Below are 21,651 nucleotides of genomic sequence, written 5' to 3' on the forward strand. Positions count from 1 at the left end.
TTTTTCAGTTAGGTACTTAAAATAAATTTAAATTTTTAAAAAAATAAACCGGAAAAAATAAGAAGAAGAAAAGCGATGATAATAATGCGTTTTAACCACGCCCCCATGAGAAATCCCGAAACCATTTTCCCAACTAGTGAAAACAGTTATTTCAGCCAACACTCATTTCACTGTGAATGCACTGGTTCTCGTCTGATCACCAAAGTTAAGCACAATTGAGCGCGGTTAGTACTTGGATGGGTGACCGCTTGGGAATACCGCGTAGCGTTGGCTTCCTTTTTTTTTTTTTTTTTTTAAATTTTTTTTCAATAATTTATTTATTTAATTATTTTCTTTTTCATTTTATTTACTATTTTAGGGTCCTGATAAAAAACCGGTTCTAACTTTTTAAAACTCCAAATCGTTGTCCGAATCAAAAAAAAAAAGGTTTTATTTTTAGTTTTCTTTCTGTATTTATTTTTATTATGTGAAAATATCTGGGACAAAAAAATAAGATTCAAATCTTTATTATTTTGAATTTACGGGCCCGTGATTTTTAGTTTTTAAAAAATTTATAACCGCTTCTTTGATAGGGACCCTCAATTTACCCGAAAAGTCCCAAATTTAACATGTTTTATTACTCGACTTGTAAAAACCCCGAATGCAGATTTAATTTAAAAATTAAAAAAAAAAATAGTTAAAAAATTTTAATAATATGTAATTTTAACAAAAAGAATATTCTTAAAAATTGTTTTAACTTTCCGTTATATTTTATATTTTTGAAAAAGGACTATTTCTTAAATGTAATTCTTTGTGTGTTTACGATTTAAATTACAATGTTAATATTTTAAATGAAAATTTACTAATTTACATAAATAAATAAATAAATAAAAAATAAAAAAATTCCAGGTGATGTAATTAACGTCTCGAGGAAAATGGCAGATGGCTGGTATCATGGTGAAAAATTATTAGATGGCGAGCAAGGCTGGTTTCCTGGAAATTATACGAAAGAAGTCGCCAGTGAACATGTGCGTGCTCGAAATCTAAAGCAACGGCATCGACTTTTGGCATTGAATGGAAGTGTTTTGCAGCGACGAGCAAAACAATCCATGGCCATACATTAATTCAAACAGGGTACTGCGTTTAATTCAAAAATTTGTTATAGGTAATTAATAATTCCTGTAAATTATTATATATGTACAGTTTTTCTTTTTACAATAATTATCAAATAATTGACACTCGGTGTCGTGTAATTACGAAAATAATAATAATAATTGTAATTAGATAGAATTGAAAATTCTATAAAAAAAATTTTATAATTGTAAAAAAAGCAAAAGTATATGGGCAAAATTTAAAAAACATATTCAACAAAAAAAAGAGTTCACTTTATTTTTATTAAATGCTTTAAAAATTAAATGGAAAATAAATATTAAGATATAAAAAAAAATGATCTGTTTTTTAGATTTACCCATATAACGAATAAAATGAGAAGTGTAAAAAGACAAATTTTTTTTGTAACAAAAGTAAATGTCATTTTTTTATTTCCTTTATATAAATACATTGTATTTATAAATATATTTAAGTTGTTTCACAAATATTTATACATTATATAAACGTCTCTTTTTTTTAATATAATATATATATATATATATATATAAATATACTCAATGTATGAAGAGAGATTTCATACTTCCATTCACACAAAAGAAACAATTGATTAAAAAAAAATAATAATAATAATGATGTGTATATGATAATCAGCCTTTAAAAAAATGGAATGAAATAAAAAAAAATTCTAATATCATATAAGAGACAAATAATTTCTTAATAAGTCCAAGTATAGAAAAAATTCATCTTTTGTTCAAAAATTAATTTTATAATTTTTTTTTTCAATATTTTTTAAGTACGAAATTAACTTTTTTAAAAAAAAAAAAAAGTTTTAAAATGCACATTATTGACAATTATAAATGAGAAATTAAATACTTTCTTCTTTTTTTTTTTTTACTCTTTCTTCAAATAATAATATAAAAAAAAACTTATCACATGTTTAGATATAAAGATTGTAGAAAAAAGTATTTTAAAGAAAAATTTTTAAGTTAAAAACCAATTTTATATATATTGTAATAATTAAATTCTCACTTTCGAATAACCAGATGGTTTTACTTCGAAGAGTTTTCTTACGAAATAAACTTGCAAAACTGTTGTTGCAATTATTACAATTAATTGTGCAATTGACCAATTTTGAACATATGAATTATTGTCTAACAATAAATTTAAATCACGTGCTTCACGCCCTCGACTCTGGTATTGAATTTGTAACATTTCATTGATATTCTTTTCCACGTGAGTAATTGCCGCCTGTAAAATAAATCATATATTCAATTTTATTCAATAATTTAGAATAATTTTTATCATTTGCAATTAGTATAAAAGTATTTTAAATTATTACGACTTTTTTTTACATTTGGAATTCAATTTTTTTATGTGATTTCTAATAAATTCTTCATGGATAGAAATCACTAAAAATTTCTCTTTATTATAATTATTGTCAAAAATTTCAATTTAAAAGCTTCTAAAATTTCTCATCTAAAATTTTTTAAAATTTTAATAATTTCAATTATAACTCTCATGAAATTAAATTATTTTTTAATGATTTTTATAATATTTTTCAAAAATTCAACTATCTGAAACCATTTTTCTGTTAAAAAGTTTTCAAATTATTGTATTTTTGTTTGCAATTTCTAATAAATTTTTTAGTGAAATCATAAAAAATTTAAAATTAAAAATCACTTGAAGTTCAATTAATTTCAAAAATCTATATTGTAAATCTTTGAAAATTCAATTTCTTTTAAAAAATGTTATCTAAAATTATTTGGTAAATTATTTTTACTTCTGTAAAACTTAATTATTGTCTGAAAATTAACAAAATCTTTTGAAATTCAATTACTTTTAAAAATTTCAATTTTAACTCTTCCAAAATTATTATTTAAAAGCAATTTTTATTTAAAAATCAGTAAAACTTGATTAAGTATTGACTGAAATTTTTTTGACCATAAAAACTAAAAACTATGAAAAATTTTAAGTTCGAATAAATTGCTTAAATCAGACTTCAACACATTATAAAAATAGAACATTCAGAATTTTTTTTAGAAATTTGTCCTACTTAATTAAAAATTTATTTTACAATTAGTTCGATTCTGAAATATTCGAAATGAATTTTCTTGATAATATTTTTATAGAATTATTCTTATTACAGAATTAATCAAATGAATTAAAAATATAAAAATATAAATAAAATATAATATAAAAAAAAATATCTAATAACATTAGTTATTTAAAATAAAATATTTATTAACCAACTAAATTTTGTTAAAATAAAAAAAAATCGACTTTCTCTGAAATATAAATCGACTAAAACGACTTTTTTGTGTGCCTTAAAGTCGATCCGAGACCTGTGCATTTAAATCTTAATTGATTTAAAAATTTTTAATTTTATACTTTGAAATATTATTTTAAATATTTTATAATACCAAATTGAACAAATATTTTTGATATTTAACTATAATTGCATCAGAGTGTATGCAAAATTTCATTTTAAAAATTTTGACTTATTTTTATTTCATAAATTTTCGAAATTATTTAAAATCTTATTTTATATATTAAAAATTTTATATTGTTTATTATTTAAATTTTTTTCCTGTTTATAATTCTTATTGTTTTTCTTACGTTTTTCATTGTAAATATTTAAAAAAAATATATATATATATATAATAAATTTACCGTGAAATTTTCCACTGATAGATTCATTTCTTCCAATTCTTTTGTGAATTTTTCCCATTGATCGTATCTGTAATTAAAATAATTGGATAATAATCAAGTAAAATTGCCGTAGAAATAAATAAAGAGGAAATAAAAAATAATTTTCAGTTACCTAATGACAGTGATGTATAGATTAACTAATTTCCCAGCAAATCTTGAAAATTGATTGTCAATACAAACACTGTAATAACCACCATTTGTCGATTGATCCTGATAATCTGCATTTGCTTTCCATTGATAAGGATGAACTATTTCACCTGCTGGATTTCTAACAGCGAAACCGGCTTTTCCATCACCTCCTCGAAGAACCTTTTTTAAGATTGCAAAATTTGTTTCAACAATATTATATAAAATCGTGTTTTACAAAGTTGAAAAACATTTTTTGTAATGAAAATATCTAAAAAAAATGTTTGACTAAAAAATATTTCTTGCAATGTTTATTAATCAATAAATAATAAAAAATATTTTAAATGTAAACAATTTTTTAATTTTCCGTGCTTTAAAAGATATTATTTTCTAATATAAACGTTTCGTACTTCAGCATCGCGTTTTATAACAAAAATATTGAGAAATAGAAAAAAATAATTGATTTATTCACAAATATCGAATTATTTATTTCATTATTAGACAATTTGGTTTTAAATAGATCGCATTATTTTATAATATTCCTTTTCGAAACTAAAAAAAAATTTTATTTTCTAGAAAGTAATTTTTAAATAATAGTTTAAATAGACAAAACAAAAAGTAAAACTAACTTTACAGTAAAATTAATGTTATACTATTAACTTGCAGGTGAAAATAAAATTAACACTTATTTTTTATTTATAAATTTTCATTAATTTTCCTATCCATATGGAACTATCACAACTAACAAGATGGTAAATTTTTGGAGTAAATTAACTGCATAATTCAAAATATTATTATTTTTTATCCTCATTTTTATTTTGATAAATATATTTTAATCATCACTGAAGGCAAAGAAAAAAAAAAAGAAAGTAGAATATTGTCATTATTACCTGAAAGCTGACGTAAAAAGTGGCTCCAGGATTCACATATTGAAAATAACAATCCTCCTTTCCAGGGTCAATATGGACCTTATAATCCATGGCCACAGCCGGCAAAGATTCATACCATGGTTTACTGGTTTCAGTTTTCGCCAGGGTAACAATTAACCCAGTGAAAACAAAAATACGTGCGACTAGAAGCATTGCACGAATATTATTTTATCATCACGATGAGCTCAACACCATTTCCATTAAACACTTCCCGTTTTTATGGCTTTCGAAATATTAATTTTTGTATAGTATCGTCAAGGTATCGTATTGTATGTGTGTATAGTTATTTTTCATTTAAATTATATACATCTAAAGCCTTCCTTCAATTGGTCAATTGAATCTCATTACATATTTTAACAATTGCTTTGGATTGGTCTTCATTCACCAACACACTGAGTCTTAATTCTTGGTGCTACAAAAATTTCTATTTTATCAATTTAACTATATAAAAAATCTACTGAAATTTTGTAAAATGCATAAATTTTTTAATATTATTTATAGTTTTTTATATTTATTTAAAAAATTAAAAAAAAAAATTTATTTATAGGTTATGATTGATTATAATATTGCGCAAGCGTCGCCCATATAAGCGCGCGATTGTTTGAAATTCAGTTTTCAAAAAAAAAATCTCAATTACGTATGTATGTAAAAGAATTTAATTTTAAATAATAATTTATTTTAAATAATTTATAATAACTGAATTTGATTGGCTCTGACTAATATTCCATTTCCACCGTGAAAATTGAATATTTTTAGAGCCAACCAAATTCAGTGATACAACCGTGAAAATCCAATCCAGCCGATTGCTTGACCAAAATACTGGATTTTTTAAATTGAATTTTTTAAAACATTAAATATTATTATATAAATATATATACTATATAAATACATAATTAAAACTTTAAAAAATAAATAGTAATATTAATAAAATTGCAAATAATAAAAAAGGTTACGACAATTAAAAAAAATCAGTTAAAAAAATATTTCTAATTAAGTTGGTAATAGTGTAATTGGTTCATAATTTTTTTTCGTTCATGTTGGTGTCACTGCTCACTATAGTGGACATTGTTGAAAGCGCGGTTGAAAGTAACAGAATTTTTCGTAAATAACAAAAAATATCTTCTAATTTTAATGTAAATTAAAAATATATTTCAATAATTGAGTTCAGTGTGATATAAATATTCAAGACTTGAACTAATTTTTGTTGGTAAATTTAAGAATTTTTAATATTTTATCAAATGTGATGACGCTTTAGAATTTAACCTAAAACATTACTGCACAAACAATTTCACGTTTCAATTTTACATCTGTTCGAATATTTGTCCACCGTATTTTAGAGACAAAATTTAAAAGAAAAATTTTATTATTAAAATTCGTATTATATATCTATTTAACTTTTTTTAAAAAATTATTTACAGAGTCAAAATATAGAATGAAGTCATCTCAGAAAAAAAGGAATATTTAATTCTTCTTAACAAAGGTGAATATTTGTTTATAAAAAGTAAGATTTTACAGAATTTTTAAATATCGAACATTTTTTTTTCTCTAAAAATTATATCTTGCATTTTAACAGCAATTTTATGCAATACAAAACTTTTTAACATTTTTATTAATTTTATATTTATAAGTATAATAATAAATTATTTTATTGTTTTAATTTTCAATTTATACACCATATATAATAACTGAAACTACTTAAATTTGATGAAATCATTTAATATCATCTTCTTTTGAAAATAAAGTTTTCTGAATTTTTATTTAGATATTTTTTGTTTATTCATTTATCATCAAGATATGTTGGATAAAATTCGTATCCATGAGATGACAAATGATGAAAAATTTTACTAAATCTTCGAATAAGTGAGTTTCTCTTGTCTTTTTTTTTTGTGTAAATATTTATTGGCATAAATTTTTTCTACTTTTGATAAAGAAAATTATTATTTTACTTATTACCGTAAAATGGGGTAAAGTCGGCCGGCGCTTTAAATCATTTTAAAGTTTAACTATTACTTTTTTCCAGAAGAAATCCGAGTTTTATTAAAAATGTAGTTAGAATTAATGTAAATTAATAAATGAAATACAATATTTAAGTGTTTAAAGCGCCGGCCGACTTTACCTCATTTTACGGTAATTATTAATCATTTACAAAGTTTACAATTTAAACAATTTTCGATGAAAATTACATTAAAGTTATTCTCAATTAATAACACAAATAGTGTTAATTAAAATTTACAAAAAAACTGACATTAAGAAAAGATTTAATTTTTATAACATCAACTTAAGAAATAATTAAATATAATTTTATATTGAAAATATTATTTTAAATAAGGGTAAGTCCACGTCAGAAATATTAGAATCTGCAAGTGGTTCTTCGATTTTAATGATACTTGGTAAAATAATAGCTTTATATAAGAGCAATGTGTAAGTAAAAGGAATTTTTAAAATATCTAAAATTGTAGGAGTTATATCACTTTTAATTTTGATACTGCATTTTTTTCTTTCCTTTATATCTCGGTCAATTTTCAATCGATTTTGATGAATCAAAAACGATTTTTTTCAGAAAATTACGTATTTTCAGAAAATTTTAAAATAAAAATAAAATTTTGTTATTTAAATAGAAAAAAGTAAAAAACAAAATTTATTTTAGATTTTTTTTCAATTTCGACCTCTTTTTTTTAATTTTTTAATAATATTCCTTTTTATTTTATCTTGAATTTAAAAAAAAATTCATCCTGGAGACTTTTTTAGATCTCGTGATATCGTCCTTTAAGTATTATAAGTCTTCATCAATTTGAAAACCGCAGGACTTGCTTCTATCATTACTTTCATTTGTTTGTTGAAATTTTTTATGGTTATGAATAACTATTTGTTTTAGAATCCTCTAAAAAAAAAGCGCTAAAAACGTCAGCTACAATTTCAGGTTGCATTGTTAAGGTTTCATTACAATTTTTTTTAAATTATAAATATTACAAAAAATAAAAACTTTGCTTCAAATCTATTAATAAAATATTGATTTGCTTGAATTTTCACTTGTTTTAGTCAAGTAATTTAAAAATAAAAACATTATTACGCGAAAGTTCCTAGTTTGTAACAATAATATTATAAAACAAATGAAAGTAGAAACACAAATCTGGATCCTAGTTTTCTTGAGATGTGGATATTTCAAGAAGACTCTTGGGATATTTAAAGAACGATATCACGAGATCTAAAAAAGTCTCCAGGATGGATTTTTTTTTAAATTAAAGATAAAATAAAAAGGAATATTATTAAAAAAATTAAAAATTAAAAAAAAGAGGTCGAAACTGAAAAAAAATCTAAAAGAAATTTTGTTTTTTACTTTTTTCTATTTAAATAACAAAATTTTATTTTTATTTTAAAATTTTCTGAAAATACGTAATTTTCTGAAAAAAATCGTTTTTGATTCATCAAAATCGGTTGAAAATTGTCCGAGATATAAAGGAAAGAAAAAATGCAGTATTAAAATTAAAAGTGATATAACTCCTACAATTTTAGATATTTTAAAAATTCCTTTACTTACACATTGCTCTTATATAAAGCTATAATTTTACCAAGTATCATTAAAATCGAAGAACCACTTGCAGATTCTGATATTTCTGACGTGGACTTACCCATAATTATTTTCCTTTTTCTTAATTTGTAGGTGTCCAATTCGTGAAAGATGGGTGTTTGTTGCGGAGCTGCTCCTGGAGGAGATCTTGCATATAGCTGAGTCGCAGTTCAATGTATATGTTGATCATAAATTTTTTTTTCTTAGTTTTTTAATTTCAATATATTAATGGATGTTATTAAAAATTTAATTTGATTAAATATTTAAAAATAATAATAGCTACTGTTAAAAAAAAATTTGAAAATGATAAACAAGTTTCAGTACTATTAAAAAAATAATTGCCAATATATTTTAGAAATATCAATTTTAAAAAAGTAATTCTTGATAATATTTATAATTGATGATACAATATCAAATATTCACATTTATAAATAAAATATTAATATATTTAAAAGTGATAATACGTTATATTAAATTTTTAGAACATTTTTTAAATAATTAAATTTTTGAAAAACTATTAAAACTATTAAAAATTATTGATTTGGTAAAAAATTTTAAATACAAATTTATAAATACTTAAATTTTCGAATAATTCCTATTAAGAGTTTTAGAATTAATCGAATTTCAGAAAATTTGAAACTGGTATTTTTTGTAAATTTCAATTGCTGAAGATTAAATATAATGAAATTATATTTTTGAAAATAACTGAATTTTCGAATATATTGTCTGGAAGTCGGGGAAAATTATAATGAAAATTTTATGGGAAACCCTGATAATGAATAATTATATATATTTTCTCAGTCAATTGGTCCAGTTGAGGAAAGATTGACCCACTTAAAAAAGGAATATATTGTCATCGTATTTTTTACACAACGCAAAATTTCCCTTTATATAGGTGAGTTTTTTTGCATTATTTTTCAGAAATATCAATAAATAGAATAAAGAAAAAATAGTTAAAAATTTATTCTAATATTTATAACTAATGATAGAATATCAAATGTTAATATTTATATATATTTAAAAATAATTTTTAATATATTTTATTTTACACATATGAAAATAATGAATTATTATATTTTTTTCAGGTAATTGGTCCAAAAAAAGAAAGATTTGTCCTTTTATAAAAAAGATATGCTGTCATCTTATCTCTAACGCTACGCAGAAATTTCATCACATCGGTAACTCTTTTTTAATATAGTTAATTTTATATGCAAATTTAAAAATTATAATTGAATTCACACATATGCTAATTACAAATTTTTCGGATTTTTTTAAACACCATTTTAAAATAAAATATGACTTTTTTTTAATATACAATGCAGTTCTTCCAAAATTTAATTACTTAACAATTCATAACTAAAATTTTTTGCTAAATGAATTATTTTCAATAATTTCAATAAAATTCTTCAAAAATTCAATTCCTATCTGAAAATATTTTTTAATTAAATATTTTTTAAAAATTTAATAATTTGTTTGAAATTTCTAAAAAAAAAAATTTCATCAAATAAAATTATCAAAAATTTCAAAATAACATGATATTCAATTATTTCTAAAACTGTATCTCTTCAAAAATTCAATTATTTTTAATTACATTTTTATTGTTTTTTTAAATTCAATTTTCAATTCAATTTAACAAAAAAACTACATCAATTGTTCAAATTTGCAAAAATTTATTTTAATTTAAAATTTTCTGAAATTCAATTATTTAAAAAAAAACTTCATTTAAAAATTCTTTAAAACTTAATTATTGGCCGAAATTTCTTTGTCCATTAAAACTAAAAACTATGCTAAAATTTTGAATTTGAATAATTTGCTCAAAAATAGATTTTAAAAATTGGTTAAAATGGAAAGTTAAAATTGTTTTTAAAAATCTGTCCTACTGAATTAAAATTTTGGAAATTTTGTTTTTGATCAATTCTGAAATATTCGAAATAAATTTTCTCAATAATATTCCTATAGAATTATTCTTATTAAGGAATTAATAAAATTAATTTAATTTCTAATAACAATAGCTATATAGATACAAAGAATTATTATTCAAGAAAAAAAGGGTAAAAACAAATTTGCATTATTATTTCTTTTTGCACAATAAAAAATAAATGCGTAATTCTGTACAAAAAACAATTTATTTATCAACATATTGGAATACTTACATTTTGAATAATAATAAAAATCATTGAATAAGCTGGTAGAGTAATAATTTTTTCATTTTCGTGAGAAATCGGTGTAAATGATGGTAAATCACCGTTCTTTAATAAATTTAACACTTTTCCATTCATTTTAATTGATCTATAGAAATAAAATAAATAAATTACATTAAAATTTAATTAATTTAGTTTGGAATTTTTTATTTAAAACTTTAAATACAAAAAGAAAAGGTAAATTTTTTTTTTACTATACCTTGATAATAAATTGTCAGCAGTCAGAATGTATAGAGATATTTTACTTTTAGAAAATATTGAAATATTTTCCAACGAAAGCCTTATGGACTTTTCATTAATATTAACTCCAAAAATTGTAATACTGTTTGGAAAAATTTTTTCTGGCGTACAATGACAATAGAGTCGTGTATTTCCAAAATTATTTTTTGTTGAAATTTGTAAAATTTGATTAGAAACAAAATTTTTATAAATCACACTAATCCACCAATCGGGATTTGGTGTTAAATCAGATGAGATCATTCCATAATTTCCACCAATAAGTGTTTGTCTAATAATAACTTTAATTCCTGCTTTTGCACTGTATCCTAATTTATCTAACCATAAAAATCCTGCGATAAATCGATCGGAAATTCCCGGTGCTCCTCTATCAAAAGCTGTACTTGTTTCTGCTGTAAAATAAATTTAAAAAGAAAAAAAGAAAAATTAATTATATTTGTATATAAAATTAAATTAATTTCTTTTTAATTAATTGATTAAATTTAAAAAAAAATTTAATTTCACTTACACAGCCACATTGGAATTTTATTTCCTGATTTGTCAATAGCGGTTTGCATTGATTTAATTAAATATGGTAAATAATTAAATGTAGAAGCATTTATAAAATCATTAAAATGTGCGTCCTCGCCTCTTAAATAATATTGATGCCACGTTACATAATTTGTACTCTCTTTGGAATTTTCTAAAAATATTCTTGTATAATTTTCTCCATTAAATGAAGGACCACCGACTTGATTTACTTCGGGACCAACTAAAATATTTTTCTTATAACCCAAAGAATTCAATAAAGATCTTAAATGACAATAATCTCTTGCCAATTGCTCAGCTGGAATTGTAACATTAAATAATAGTGGAAAATTTGGTGGTTCTGAAAGGCAAAACATTTAAATTATTAAATCATTAATTTATTTGAGTTTCTAATTTCCTTTTTTTTTATAAAAAGAGAAATTAAAATAATGTTACTATAAATATAGGTATATATATATATAATATTTAAATACTCCACCATTTCCTAATTGCCAGTCAATATTCATTTTCCATTTTCTTGCGAATTGAATAATTTTCTTAGCATTAGTATCGTCCCAACTACCATCTTGCTTACGAATTAATGCATTTAGGTCGAAAATCATTTTTAAATTTGAATTTTTTGAAAATTCATAAAGAGATTGAAAATCTTTCTCTGAGATTGAAAATTTACTAATATCTTCTCCATTTACTGGGCTTATCATTTTTTTAGACTCATTTAAAGTCTATAAATAATATCAAATTTTTTTTTTTCATTAAAAAATATTTTTGAAAAGAATTTATTTTGTGTAATTTTACGATGCTAAAAGTCCATAACGTTTATGATTAACGATTAGAAAAAAAAAATTAGTTTCCAAAAACGGAAAATTATAAAATTATGTATTTAAAAAAATGTTTATTATAATCGTTGATTGTAAATGTTAAAACTTCAGCATTGTTGTAAATTTTTGGAATTTTTTTTTAAATTATTAATAAAAATTAAAAATACTTATAAAGGGTTGCCACAAAAATTTAATTATAATTTTCCATGACATTTTTTTGACTTTCAGACATTTTCGAATTTTGTTCTTTTTTTTTTATCAAAAATGTGAATTCTGTTGAAAAAAATTGTGATCAATAAAAATTTGACCAAATAAAAATTATGTTAAACAAACATTGTATATAGAACAATTCAAATTCTTAAAAAAAAAATTTTTTATTATTTTCAAAGCTTTCAATCAAATTTTACCAAATTTAAATTACTTTCAATTCTTTTAATTCAATATATATTCATACTTTTAAATATTTTCCAAGTTTTCAATTAAATTTTTTTTAAAAATTTTATCATTAACAAAAAATTTAACTGCTAAACTTTGAAAATTTAATTAATTAAAGAAATTTTAATAAAAACTCTTTGAAATTTCAATTATTTGCAAAATTTTTTAATTAAAAATTCTCTAAAACACAACTTTTGTTAAAAAATTTATAAAAAAAAATTTCTGCAATTGAAATTTACAAAAAATTCTAGTTTCAAATATTCTGAAATTCAATTAATTTTAAAAATCTTAATCGTAACGTTTTGAAAATTTAAGTGTTTATACATTTTTATGTAAAATTCTTTGCAAAATTAATAATAATTTTTAACAATTTAATTGTTTTTCAAAAATTTAATTATTGTCTGAAATTTGTATAAGGTACAAAAAATTCGCACCTATTAATATTGTAATTAAATAAATTTTTTAAAAATAATTTCCAAATTTTCAATTGAGAATCATTTAAAATTTAATCAGTATCAAAAAATTTAACTGCTAATCTTGGAAAATTTAATTTAACAAAATTTTTGGGGCGCATGTATTTTCCATAAAAATATAATTAATTGAAATTTTCATTTGAATGAATTTAAAGTAGATATAATTTTTTTTTTTTTAGAGAAATTATCGTTTTTCAAATTAACAGTTGACAGAATTTCTTTTTAAACGAATTTTTACTCGACATATTTTTCAAGTACCGAATTTATATATAAAAGAATATCTCCTCACCTAATTTTATATTTAAATTCGAATTCAAACAAATATTAATTTAGTAGAATTATTATTCAACAAAATTTTAAGTGATTCGAATTTTTAAATGACAGAATTATCGAAAAAATTATGTTGAATGAGAATTCTGCTAAAATAATATTTGTTTGGATTTGAATTTTTTCAATAAAAAATTAGGTAAAAAGAAATTCTGTCAAATAATTAGAACTTCGGTTTCTAGTAAATCAAAAAATTTCTCTAATTTTCTCTATTTTTTTTTTTTTTTTTTTTTTTTTTTTTAATAGATAGATAGATTTTATTTCTCCATTGTGTACTTTTTACAAAGTTTTACAATTTTTTCTTTCCCACTAGTTTTAAAAATTTTCTCTAATTTAATTATTGTCTGAAATTTGTTTAAAAAAATTTATGAGTATAAATTTACAAAAAAATCTCAATTTAAATTCGCCTAAAATTGAATTATTTCTAGAAAAATAATATTTCCTGGTTTAAAAATATAAATTCAAAGAGAATTCAATGTTTTTGAGAGTCGCTAGACACTTTGTTTTTTAACACAAATGAATTGTCGCAACCCTGTTATAATTATATTAAAATAATTGCAGATAGGGTCAGTTGGGGTAAATGGGGACAAGAGGTTTTGGAGCTTAATTTAGAGTTTTAAAATGAAGTTCAACGTCAATATTTTAACCTCAGATCACCTGCAAGAGGTTTTGAGTATTGCCAAGCTTTTATCTTGATAATTGGCAGCAAGATAAAAAAATTTATCGTTCAATGCATGAAAACTTGAAAATCAAAGTCAAACTGTTTCAGTATTTTATCGAGCATTTCAAAGAAAACAGACTTAAAAATCATACCAAATTTTTTTCTTATTCCTTATGATTCCTATAACAGAAATTCATGAGCCAAAAGTTTTGAATGTTCATATGAACGAAATTTTTTTTAGCAACTTCTTTAAGTACGAATTTTATTACAAAATATTGTTTAAAATATCTAAAAAGAAGTTATTAATTTAATAATTGTTTAATTTACTGTTTTATTTAACATAGTCATCATAATTTTTAATAATTTATACCTAGATTGAAAAAAATATTTCGTTCATATGAACGTTCAAAACTTTTGGCTAATAAATTCACTTGAATTTTTGATTTTTGTCAATTTCGTTAATAATGACAAGATTTCCCCATTAACCTTTGAGTTTTCAAATTTTTGGGGTAAATCGGGACAGCTTGTTATTATCAACAAAATTAACAAAAATTCAAGTGAATTGGTTCAACTATTATATATCTACTATACATTTTTTTTTCAAGTTTTTTCATCCCTTAATACAGTAATATACTTAAGGAAACTTTTTTCTTAAAACTTTCTTAGAAACTATGCTGTTCCCCATTTACCCCGAATTTTATGAAATTTTCTAAATTTTGGGGTAAATGGGGACAGTCAGTTTCATGCGTTTAAAGCTTATCTAAATTTTTTTCTGTTGCATAAAATTAATCCTGGGAATGTAAATAACAACTTAAAAAAAAAAATAAACCCGCAAATATTACCTTTTAAAGGAAGAAACTTACGTAATTTTTGAAAAATAGCGATTTTATCCCCATTTATCCCAACTGACCCTACCTATTATTAATATTATTGTAAAATTTTACCTCATTAAAAAAAAGACAATCCGCTGAAGTGCCACCATATCTAACATAAGCGGGACTTAAATGTCGAGCTAAATTGATTAATTTTTTATTTGAAATTGGTAAATTATTCATTTCTCGTAATTGCCAAGCATCGATAGTAAATGATAAATAATAATCGGAAGTTGTATTTAAAAATGATATACGTGGCTCTAATATTATATCGTCAGTGTATCTTGATTTTAATTGAAAAATTAACCATGTTGACGTTTGTTTAAATACCAATGATGATAAACATATAATGTTAAAAATAATAAGGAAACAAATAAAAGAATACACAATCCAACCTGAAAGAAGATAAATGAATAATTTTTTTTTTAATATACTCTTGCTGCAAAATTATAAAATTTTTAAGTTTATAACCTTATAAAAATATAATTAAACTTACTTTTTTTTCTGTCTTTTTGTAAAGAAAATTTTCTTGAAATTTCCTTGGAAGGTAGATTAACATCTTTTATGTTATTTTTATTGTAATTTATAAACCAAACCATTTTTTTTTATTTTTAAAAAACAATTTAAAAAAAGCACCTATATATAATATAATATATATTTAGAATAAAAAATATATTTCTATAAATGGAAATAAGTTTCTAATGTTGAAGAAACTGATGATTAAATAAAAATAATAATACTTTTAAAGTTTCATTTCATTCACACTTTGTTAATTCTTTTTACGCACTTTTTACATATACACGTCACAAAATTTTAGGTTATGCACGATCATCAAAACAAAAACAAACTTAATTGCGCATACGCTTACAACAAATCTTTTAATTGGTTGCATAAAATTTAATACACATTTTAAAATTAAAAATTAATTTTCATATATGAATAATTTTCATAATAAATAAAATAAATATTTTATAATTTTATTTTTACAATATTATCACTTTTAAGATTCAAATAATGATTTTAATAAAAATATAAATTTTCGCTTATTAATTTGTAATAATATATAGGTACAATTAAATTATATCTAATTTGAATTTATATTAAAGTTGAAATTATGAACATTTTTTTTACTTATTATTTAAAGTTTTTTAATTTTTCAAATTAAAGTGTATTTAAATTTATTATTGAAATTTTTGTTAATAAATTATATAACATTTTTGAAATTTACAATTATTATAAAAAAGGCACGTTAACAAACGTCAAGAAACGGACGTGGTGGGACAATGGTCGAAATTTGAATTTTCGCGCCAAATTGAAAATTTCGAAAAATTTCCGCTAGGGGCGCATGTCAAACTTTTTTTCACCTTTCTCGCAGTTATTGTGCTACATTTTGGGTATATAAGGGGACGAAAAACATAGCAAATTATCGCTTCTCGGCCCTATGGCTAAGATCAAAGTGTAGTATCTGTTCTTATCAGCTTGATATCTGATACGCTCTTCATTGAAGAGCCAGAATATCGAACTGATTTTTGGAAATCGGCGGAATGTCTGGGGCTTGCTCCGATTCTGCCACGGGTTGTCTCTGCATTGCAGTACCGCAGTGAACGGCCCACTTAATAGAATTAAAACAAAATTTTTACCTTTTAAAAAAAGGATAAAAGTACTTTTGGTTCTTTATGTAAAAAGTACTTTTGGTAATTTACGTAAAAAGTACTTTTGGTACTTTATGTAAAAAGTACTTTTTGCATTTTATATATAAAGTACTTTTGGTACTTTAAGCTAAAAGTACTTTTGGTACTTTTCACATAAAGTACTTTTAGTACTTTATGTGAAGAGTACTTTTGGTACTTCATGTAACAAGTACTTTTGGTACTTCAGGTAGAAAGTACTTTTGGTACTTCATGCAGAAAGTACTTTTGGTACTTCATGCAGAAAGTACTTTTGGTACCATATGTAAAAAGTACTTTTGACACTATATGTAAAAAGTACTTTTGGTACATTATGTAGAAAGTGCTTTTGATACTATATGTAGAAAGTACTATTGGGACTCTAAGTACAAAAGTAATTTTGATAAGTAAAAAGGAACTTTTGGTACTTTAAGTTAAAAAAGTATTTTTGGTACTTTAAGTTAAAAAAGTATTTTTGGTACTTTAAGTTAAAAAGGTATTTTTGGTACTTTAAGTTAAAAAAGTATTTTTGGTACTTTAAGTTAAAAAAAGTATTTTTGGTACTTTAAGTTAAAAAGTACTTTTGGTACTTTACGTAAAAAAGTACGTTTAGTACTTTAAGTACAAAGTACTTTTGATACTTTATATTTAAGTACTTTTGATACTTTATATTAAAGTACTTTTGACACTTTATATTAAAGTACTTTTGTACTTTATATTAAAGTACTTTTGCACTTTATATTAAAGTAATTTTGCACTTTATATTAAAGTACTTTTGTACTTTATGTAAAAAGTACTTTTGCTACTTTATGTAAATAGTACTTTTGGTACTCTATGTAGGAAGTACTTTTGCTACTTTATGTAAATAGTACTTTTGGTACTCTATGTAGGAAGTACTTTTGCTACTTTATGTAAATAGTACTTTTGGTACTCTATGTAGAAAGTACTTTTTGTACTCTATGTAATAGTACTTTTGTACTTTATGTAAAATATTCTTTTGTTAGTTTATGTAAAAAGTAGTTTTACACCAAGTCTGTAACGCAGTTTTCAAAATATTATCAATGTACTTTTACAACAAGTACCTAAAGCATTTTTGTAAAATATTTAAAGTTATTTTACACAAAGTACTCAACGTACTGTTTACAAAATATTTAAATCATTTTACACAATATACTTAGTTGCAATATATTAAAAATCCCTTTTTCACAAATTACTCAAAGTACTTTTACAAAAAGAACTCAAAGAGTAAGCAATAATTTTTTTGGAATAAACAAAAGAAAAATTGTTCTAATTGTAGCAGAAATTTGTTTAATTATTCATTTAAAAAACTAATTATTCTTACTCTCTAAATCTGAATTAGTAAAAAGTGAGCTACTAATTTAAATTAGTAAAAATTTTCACTAATTTTTAGTCACTTTTTACTAATACTTTAGTAAAAAAAAAATTTTTAACTATTGAATCAAATAGTAATATTTTATCAAAAATTAGTAAAAATTCTTACTAATGTGAATTAGTAGCTCAATTTTCACTAATTTAAATTTAGACAGTAAATTTAAGGAAAACTTTATTTATTTTTTACAAGAAACTAAAATTATACGTGAATTATATGTGACCTGGACAGTTAAAAGGAACCTTTTGTCCGAAAAAATTAATTTTTTATTGATTGGTGATTCTGATAGAAAAAAGTTTTCTTTATCAGAAACACCAATCAATAAAAAATCGATTTTTTCGGACAAAAGGTCCCTTTTAACTGTCCAGGTCACATATTTTCACTTTATTTATTTTTCAATAAAAATTGATTCTAATAATTTTATTTTGGAACAGTTATATTTTAATTTTTCAACAAAAACTGAATATGTAAAATGTCTTAATATTTAAGAAAAAAAATTAAAATTTTTGACTGCTTTAATAATTTTTTATTTTTTATTTTAAACTTAAGAAAAATAATTGAAGATCAATATTAACATTATTCATTTTTAATCTCAAAAAAAAAAATTTGCATATTAATATTATATTAAGAATTTAAAAGATTTTTCGATAATTTTTTCTTCAACTAAAAAAATTCTTCGACCATCCCTTCTTAGCCATATGGCCGAGAAGCGATGAGGTCAACAAAAATTTGTTTATTTTAAACACTTAGACTTTTTAACTGCTTTAATAACTTATTATCTTATAAGGAATAATTAAAGATCCATATTAAGAATAATTAAAAAAAATTTTCCATGTTTATTTATTTAAAAAAAAAATTCTTTGACTATTTCTTCTTAGCCATATGGCCGAGAAGCAATGAGAAGTTGGGTCAACAAAAATTTGTTTATTTTTAACACTTATACTCTTTAACTGCTTTAATAATTTATTATCTTATAAAAAATAATTATAGATCCATATTAAGAAGATTAAAAAAGGTTTTCCATATTTTTTTTAATAAAAAAAAAATGATTCAATTATTCCTTTCTAAGCCATATGACCGAGAAGCGATGAGGTCAACAAAAAATTTGTTTATTTTAAACACTTAGACTTTTTAACTGCTTTAATAACTTATTATCTTATAAGGAATAATTAAAGATCCATATTAAGAATAATTAAAAAAAATTTTCCATGTTTATTTATTTAAAAAAAAAATTCTTTGACTATTTCTTCTTAGCCATATGGCCGAGAAGCAATGAGAAGTTGGGTCAACAAAAATTTGTTTATTTTTAACACTTATACTTTTTAACTGCTTTAATAATTTATTATCTTATAAAAAATAATTATAGATCCATATTAAGAAGATTAAAAAAGGTTTTCCATATTTTTTTTAATAAAAAAAAATGATTCAACTATTCCTTTCTTAGCCATATGGCCGAGAAGCGATGAGAAATTGGATAGAATTTTAAGTTAACATTTTTCGTCCTAAAATATGTTTTAATATTAATGGAAAAAAATTTATAAATTTGTTAAATAAAAATATATTTGGTTTGGTATGATGTTTTATTATGCAAATTCATAATTTCATCGTTAATGTTATTATTATTATTTATAACTATTTCTCTCTCAATCATTCACACTCACACACATGGCCGATGTGTACAACGAACAAAAACTATTTCAATTGGAAGCATTCGTTCATTCCCTTTATTAAGATTTTTAAATCTTACCTCTTTGTATTTTTTTTAAACACAATCATTTATACATTAAAAAAGAAAATTATTTTCAATAGCTATTAATTAATTATTCTATTTACAATTTCATTCTTCATTTACTCTGCAATATATTTTATACTTTTCTATATAATATAATATAATATAGAAAAGGTCTGAAAAAAGTAGCATATCCGATTTATGTATATCTGATTTTTTTATTAATAATTCTCATTCTTTCAAAGCTACATAAGTGCCACTTTTTTATTTTGATGTCTCGAACATTTTTTTTCTTTATGTTGTACATGCAATCGTACACATCTTAGCCCTTTATTATTTCACACTTAAAAAGCCAAATTGATATAACTCGTCCTTTATATTACATAATAATTGTCTTTTTCATTTTTCAATTAAAGTCTATTTAGGTTTCTCCTGGCTTATTATTAATATTATTATTATTATATTGTTATTATTGACAAAGGAATTTTTTTTTGTAAACTTATGTCATCAAAATGAATTTGAAAAGTGCCTATATATTTTTTTTTTCAAAATATATATACCTATACAAATTATTACCTAACAAATGTTTATTTTTCTCCGTGTTTTTAAAATTAAGGCAGTTCACTAGCAGAAATTAAATAAAAATAATTTATCTAATTTAATATATATTTTTTTTTTTTTTTGCATGAGATTGAAAATTTTATAGAAGAAATAATAAAAATTACTTTTTTATGGTTTAAATAAATTTTTCAATAAAAACATAAATGAAAAATATAGGAGGTAAATAAAAAACATTTTCGTAATATTCTTGAATTTAGTGTCCGTTTTTTAAATTATTTATTAAAAAATGATAATTTTTTTTCATTACTCCAGAGAACACTTTAAAATTATTTTTGAAATATTCAACTGTAAAGCAAAAATAATATGCAAAGAAGAAAAAATTAATTTTCTAAACTATTTTTAAGAAAATAGTATATAGAACCGAAAATTCAAGATACGACATTCTATTATACAGTTTTTGAAAATTTGTTCTATTTTCTTGGGTAAAGGGGTCGTAGTTTAATAAATTATTTTTCAAGAAAAAATTATTATAATCTATTTTTGGCTGTGAATAAATTTTTTTTTGCTATGAATAACGGAGAGTATTTAAAAATAATTTTTAAAATAATATTAATACATTATCTACTTAATTTGAATTTTACTTTAAAAAAATTTACTTATTTTCAATATATTTTAAAGAAAACTATTATTTTATTAACTACTTATATAAAACCTAATTATCTGCCTCTGGCTCTGACATATTTTTTGTTATTTTTTTTTACAAGTTTCTCAAAAATACCTCCTTTTTTTCAAATATTCTACGTCCGATAATTTAATAGAATCTAATACTGCCACACTATATGATCTAAATGCTCAATCTGCTTAAAAAATTAATTAGAAAAAATAAGTTGAATTTGTCATTTATTCTTTATATATATATATATATATATATATATAGAGCTGACGTCAAATTATTTATTTTTTGCCCCTTCTTATAATATACTCAATTTATTTTTATTTTTAAGCAAAATGAATGCGCATATGTCCGATTTTTATATTTTCTATCGATATATTTTTAATTAAAAAATATAAAATTCAAATTATCAAAATAAAAATGGAGCAACAAAAATTTAATAATTAATTTTTGTAATTATTTTCTTACGCACCTGATGTGTATGACAATAATTTCCATCGAAGATTAAAAATTGCGAAAATTGAAGAAAATCTCTTAATTATAATTTAATTAAATATGAAAATTTTTTATGTTTAAAAATAACATTCTTTTTATTTATTTATTTCAACACTACTAACACTTTTTAAATAAATTATCAAATAAAATATTGTACTTTTTT

At 21.8% G+C, this 21,651-nt stretch overlaps 4 protein-coding genes and 2 non-coding genes across 7 annotated transcripts in view; 4 read left to right on the forward strand and 2 right to left on the reverse strand.

The window, feature by feature from the left end:
• The window catches only part of LOC127280833 (probable serine/threonine-protein kinase DDB_G0282963), a 41,440-nt gene extending 40,223 nt beyond the window's left edge, over window positions 1-1,217 (forward strand). Inside the window, exon 14 of the mRNA XM_051304116.1 lies at window positions 889-1,217. Coding sequence (XP_051160073.1) covers window positions 889-1,103 — 215 coding nt within the window. The 3' untranslated portion in view covers window positions 1,104-1,217. The remainder of the gene's footprint in view (window positions 1-888) is intronic.
• LOC127280892 (5S ribosomal RNA) lies at window positions 155-273 on the forward strand. The gene has a single exon (XR_007842886.1). It is a non-coding gene; the product is annotated as a 5S ribosomal RNA (ribosomal RNA).
• A 689-nt stretch (window positions 1,218-1,906) lies between the features above and the next one.
• On the reverse strand, window positions 1,907-5,123 carry LOC127280851 (transmembrane emp24 domain-containing protein 5). The gene is made up of 4 exons (XM_051304154.1): window positions 4,815-5,123; window positions 3,911-4,107; window positions 3,760-3,826; window positions 1,907-2,337 (listed from the first exon to the last, which is right to left on the reverse strand). Exons 1-4 carry the CDS (start codon window positions 5,004-5,006, stop codon window positions 2,107-2,109), a joined length of 687 nt encoding a protein of 228 aa, XP_051160111.1. The 5' UTR covers window positions 5,007-5,123; the 3' UTR covers window positions 1,907-2,106.
• A 784-nt stretch (window positions 5,124-5,907) lies between these two features.
• Window positions 5,908-9,723, forward strand: LOC127280853 (uncharacterized). 2 transcript variants are annotated; one of them, XR_007842882.1, is made up of 5 exons: window positions 5,908-6,060; window positions 6,272-6,333; window positions 8,515-8,596; window positions 9,223-9,316; window positions 9,507-9,723. XR_007842882.1 is itself a non-coding variant. In XM_051304156.1 (4 exons), exons 1-4 carry the CDS (start codon window positions 6,682-6,684, stop codon window positions 9,617-9,619), a joined length of 321 nt encoding a protein of 106 aa, XP_051160113.1. In that variant the 5' UTR covers window positions 6,629-6,681; the 3' UTR covers window positions 9,620-9,723. The 2 variants fall into 2 exon arrangements, 1 of the variants encoding a protein (XP_051160113.1); XM_051304156.1 differs by lacking the exons at window positions 5,908-6,060; window positions 6,272-6,333 and adding an exon at window positions 6,629-6,713.
• An 805-nt stretch (window positions 9,724-10,528) lies between these two features.
• On the reverse strand, window positions 10,529-15,803 carry LOC127280844 (heparanase-like). The gene is made up of 6 exons (XM_051304137.1): window positions 15,470-15,803; window positions 15,046-15,368; window positions 11,866-12,109; window positions 11,368-11,727; window positions 10,822-11,251; window positions 10,529-10,710 (listed from the first exon to the last, which is right to left on the reverse strand). Exons 1-6 carry the CDS (start codon window positions 15,570-15,572, stop codon window positions 10,554-10,556), a joined length of 1,617 nt encoding a protein of 538 aa, XP_051160094.1. The 5' UTR covers window positions 15,573-15,803; the 3' UTR covers window positions 10,529-10,553.
• Window positions 15,804-16,398: 595 nt separating this feature from the next.
• On the forward strand, window positions 16,399-16,591 carry LOC127280894 (U2 spliceosomal RNA). The gene has a single exon (XR_007842888.1). It is a non-coding gene; the product is annotated as a U2 spliceosomal RNA (small nuclear RNA).
• Window positions 16,592-21,651: the final 5,060 nt, after the last annotated feature.

Source organism: Leptopilina boulardi, unplaced genomic scaffold (genome assembly GCF_019393585.1).
Source record: "Leptopilina boulardi isolate dan_hultmark-lab unplaced genomic scaffold, ZJU_Lbou_2.1 LbouV2_255, whole genome shotgun sequence".
NCBI classification, from domain to species: Eukaryota; Metazoa; Arthropoda; class Insecta; order Hymenoptera; family Figitidae; genus Leptopilina; species Leptopilina boulardi.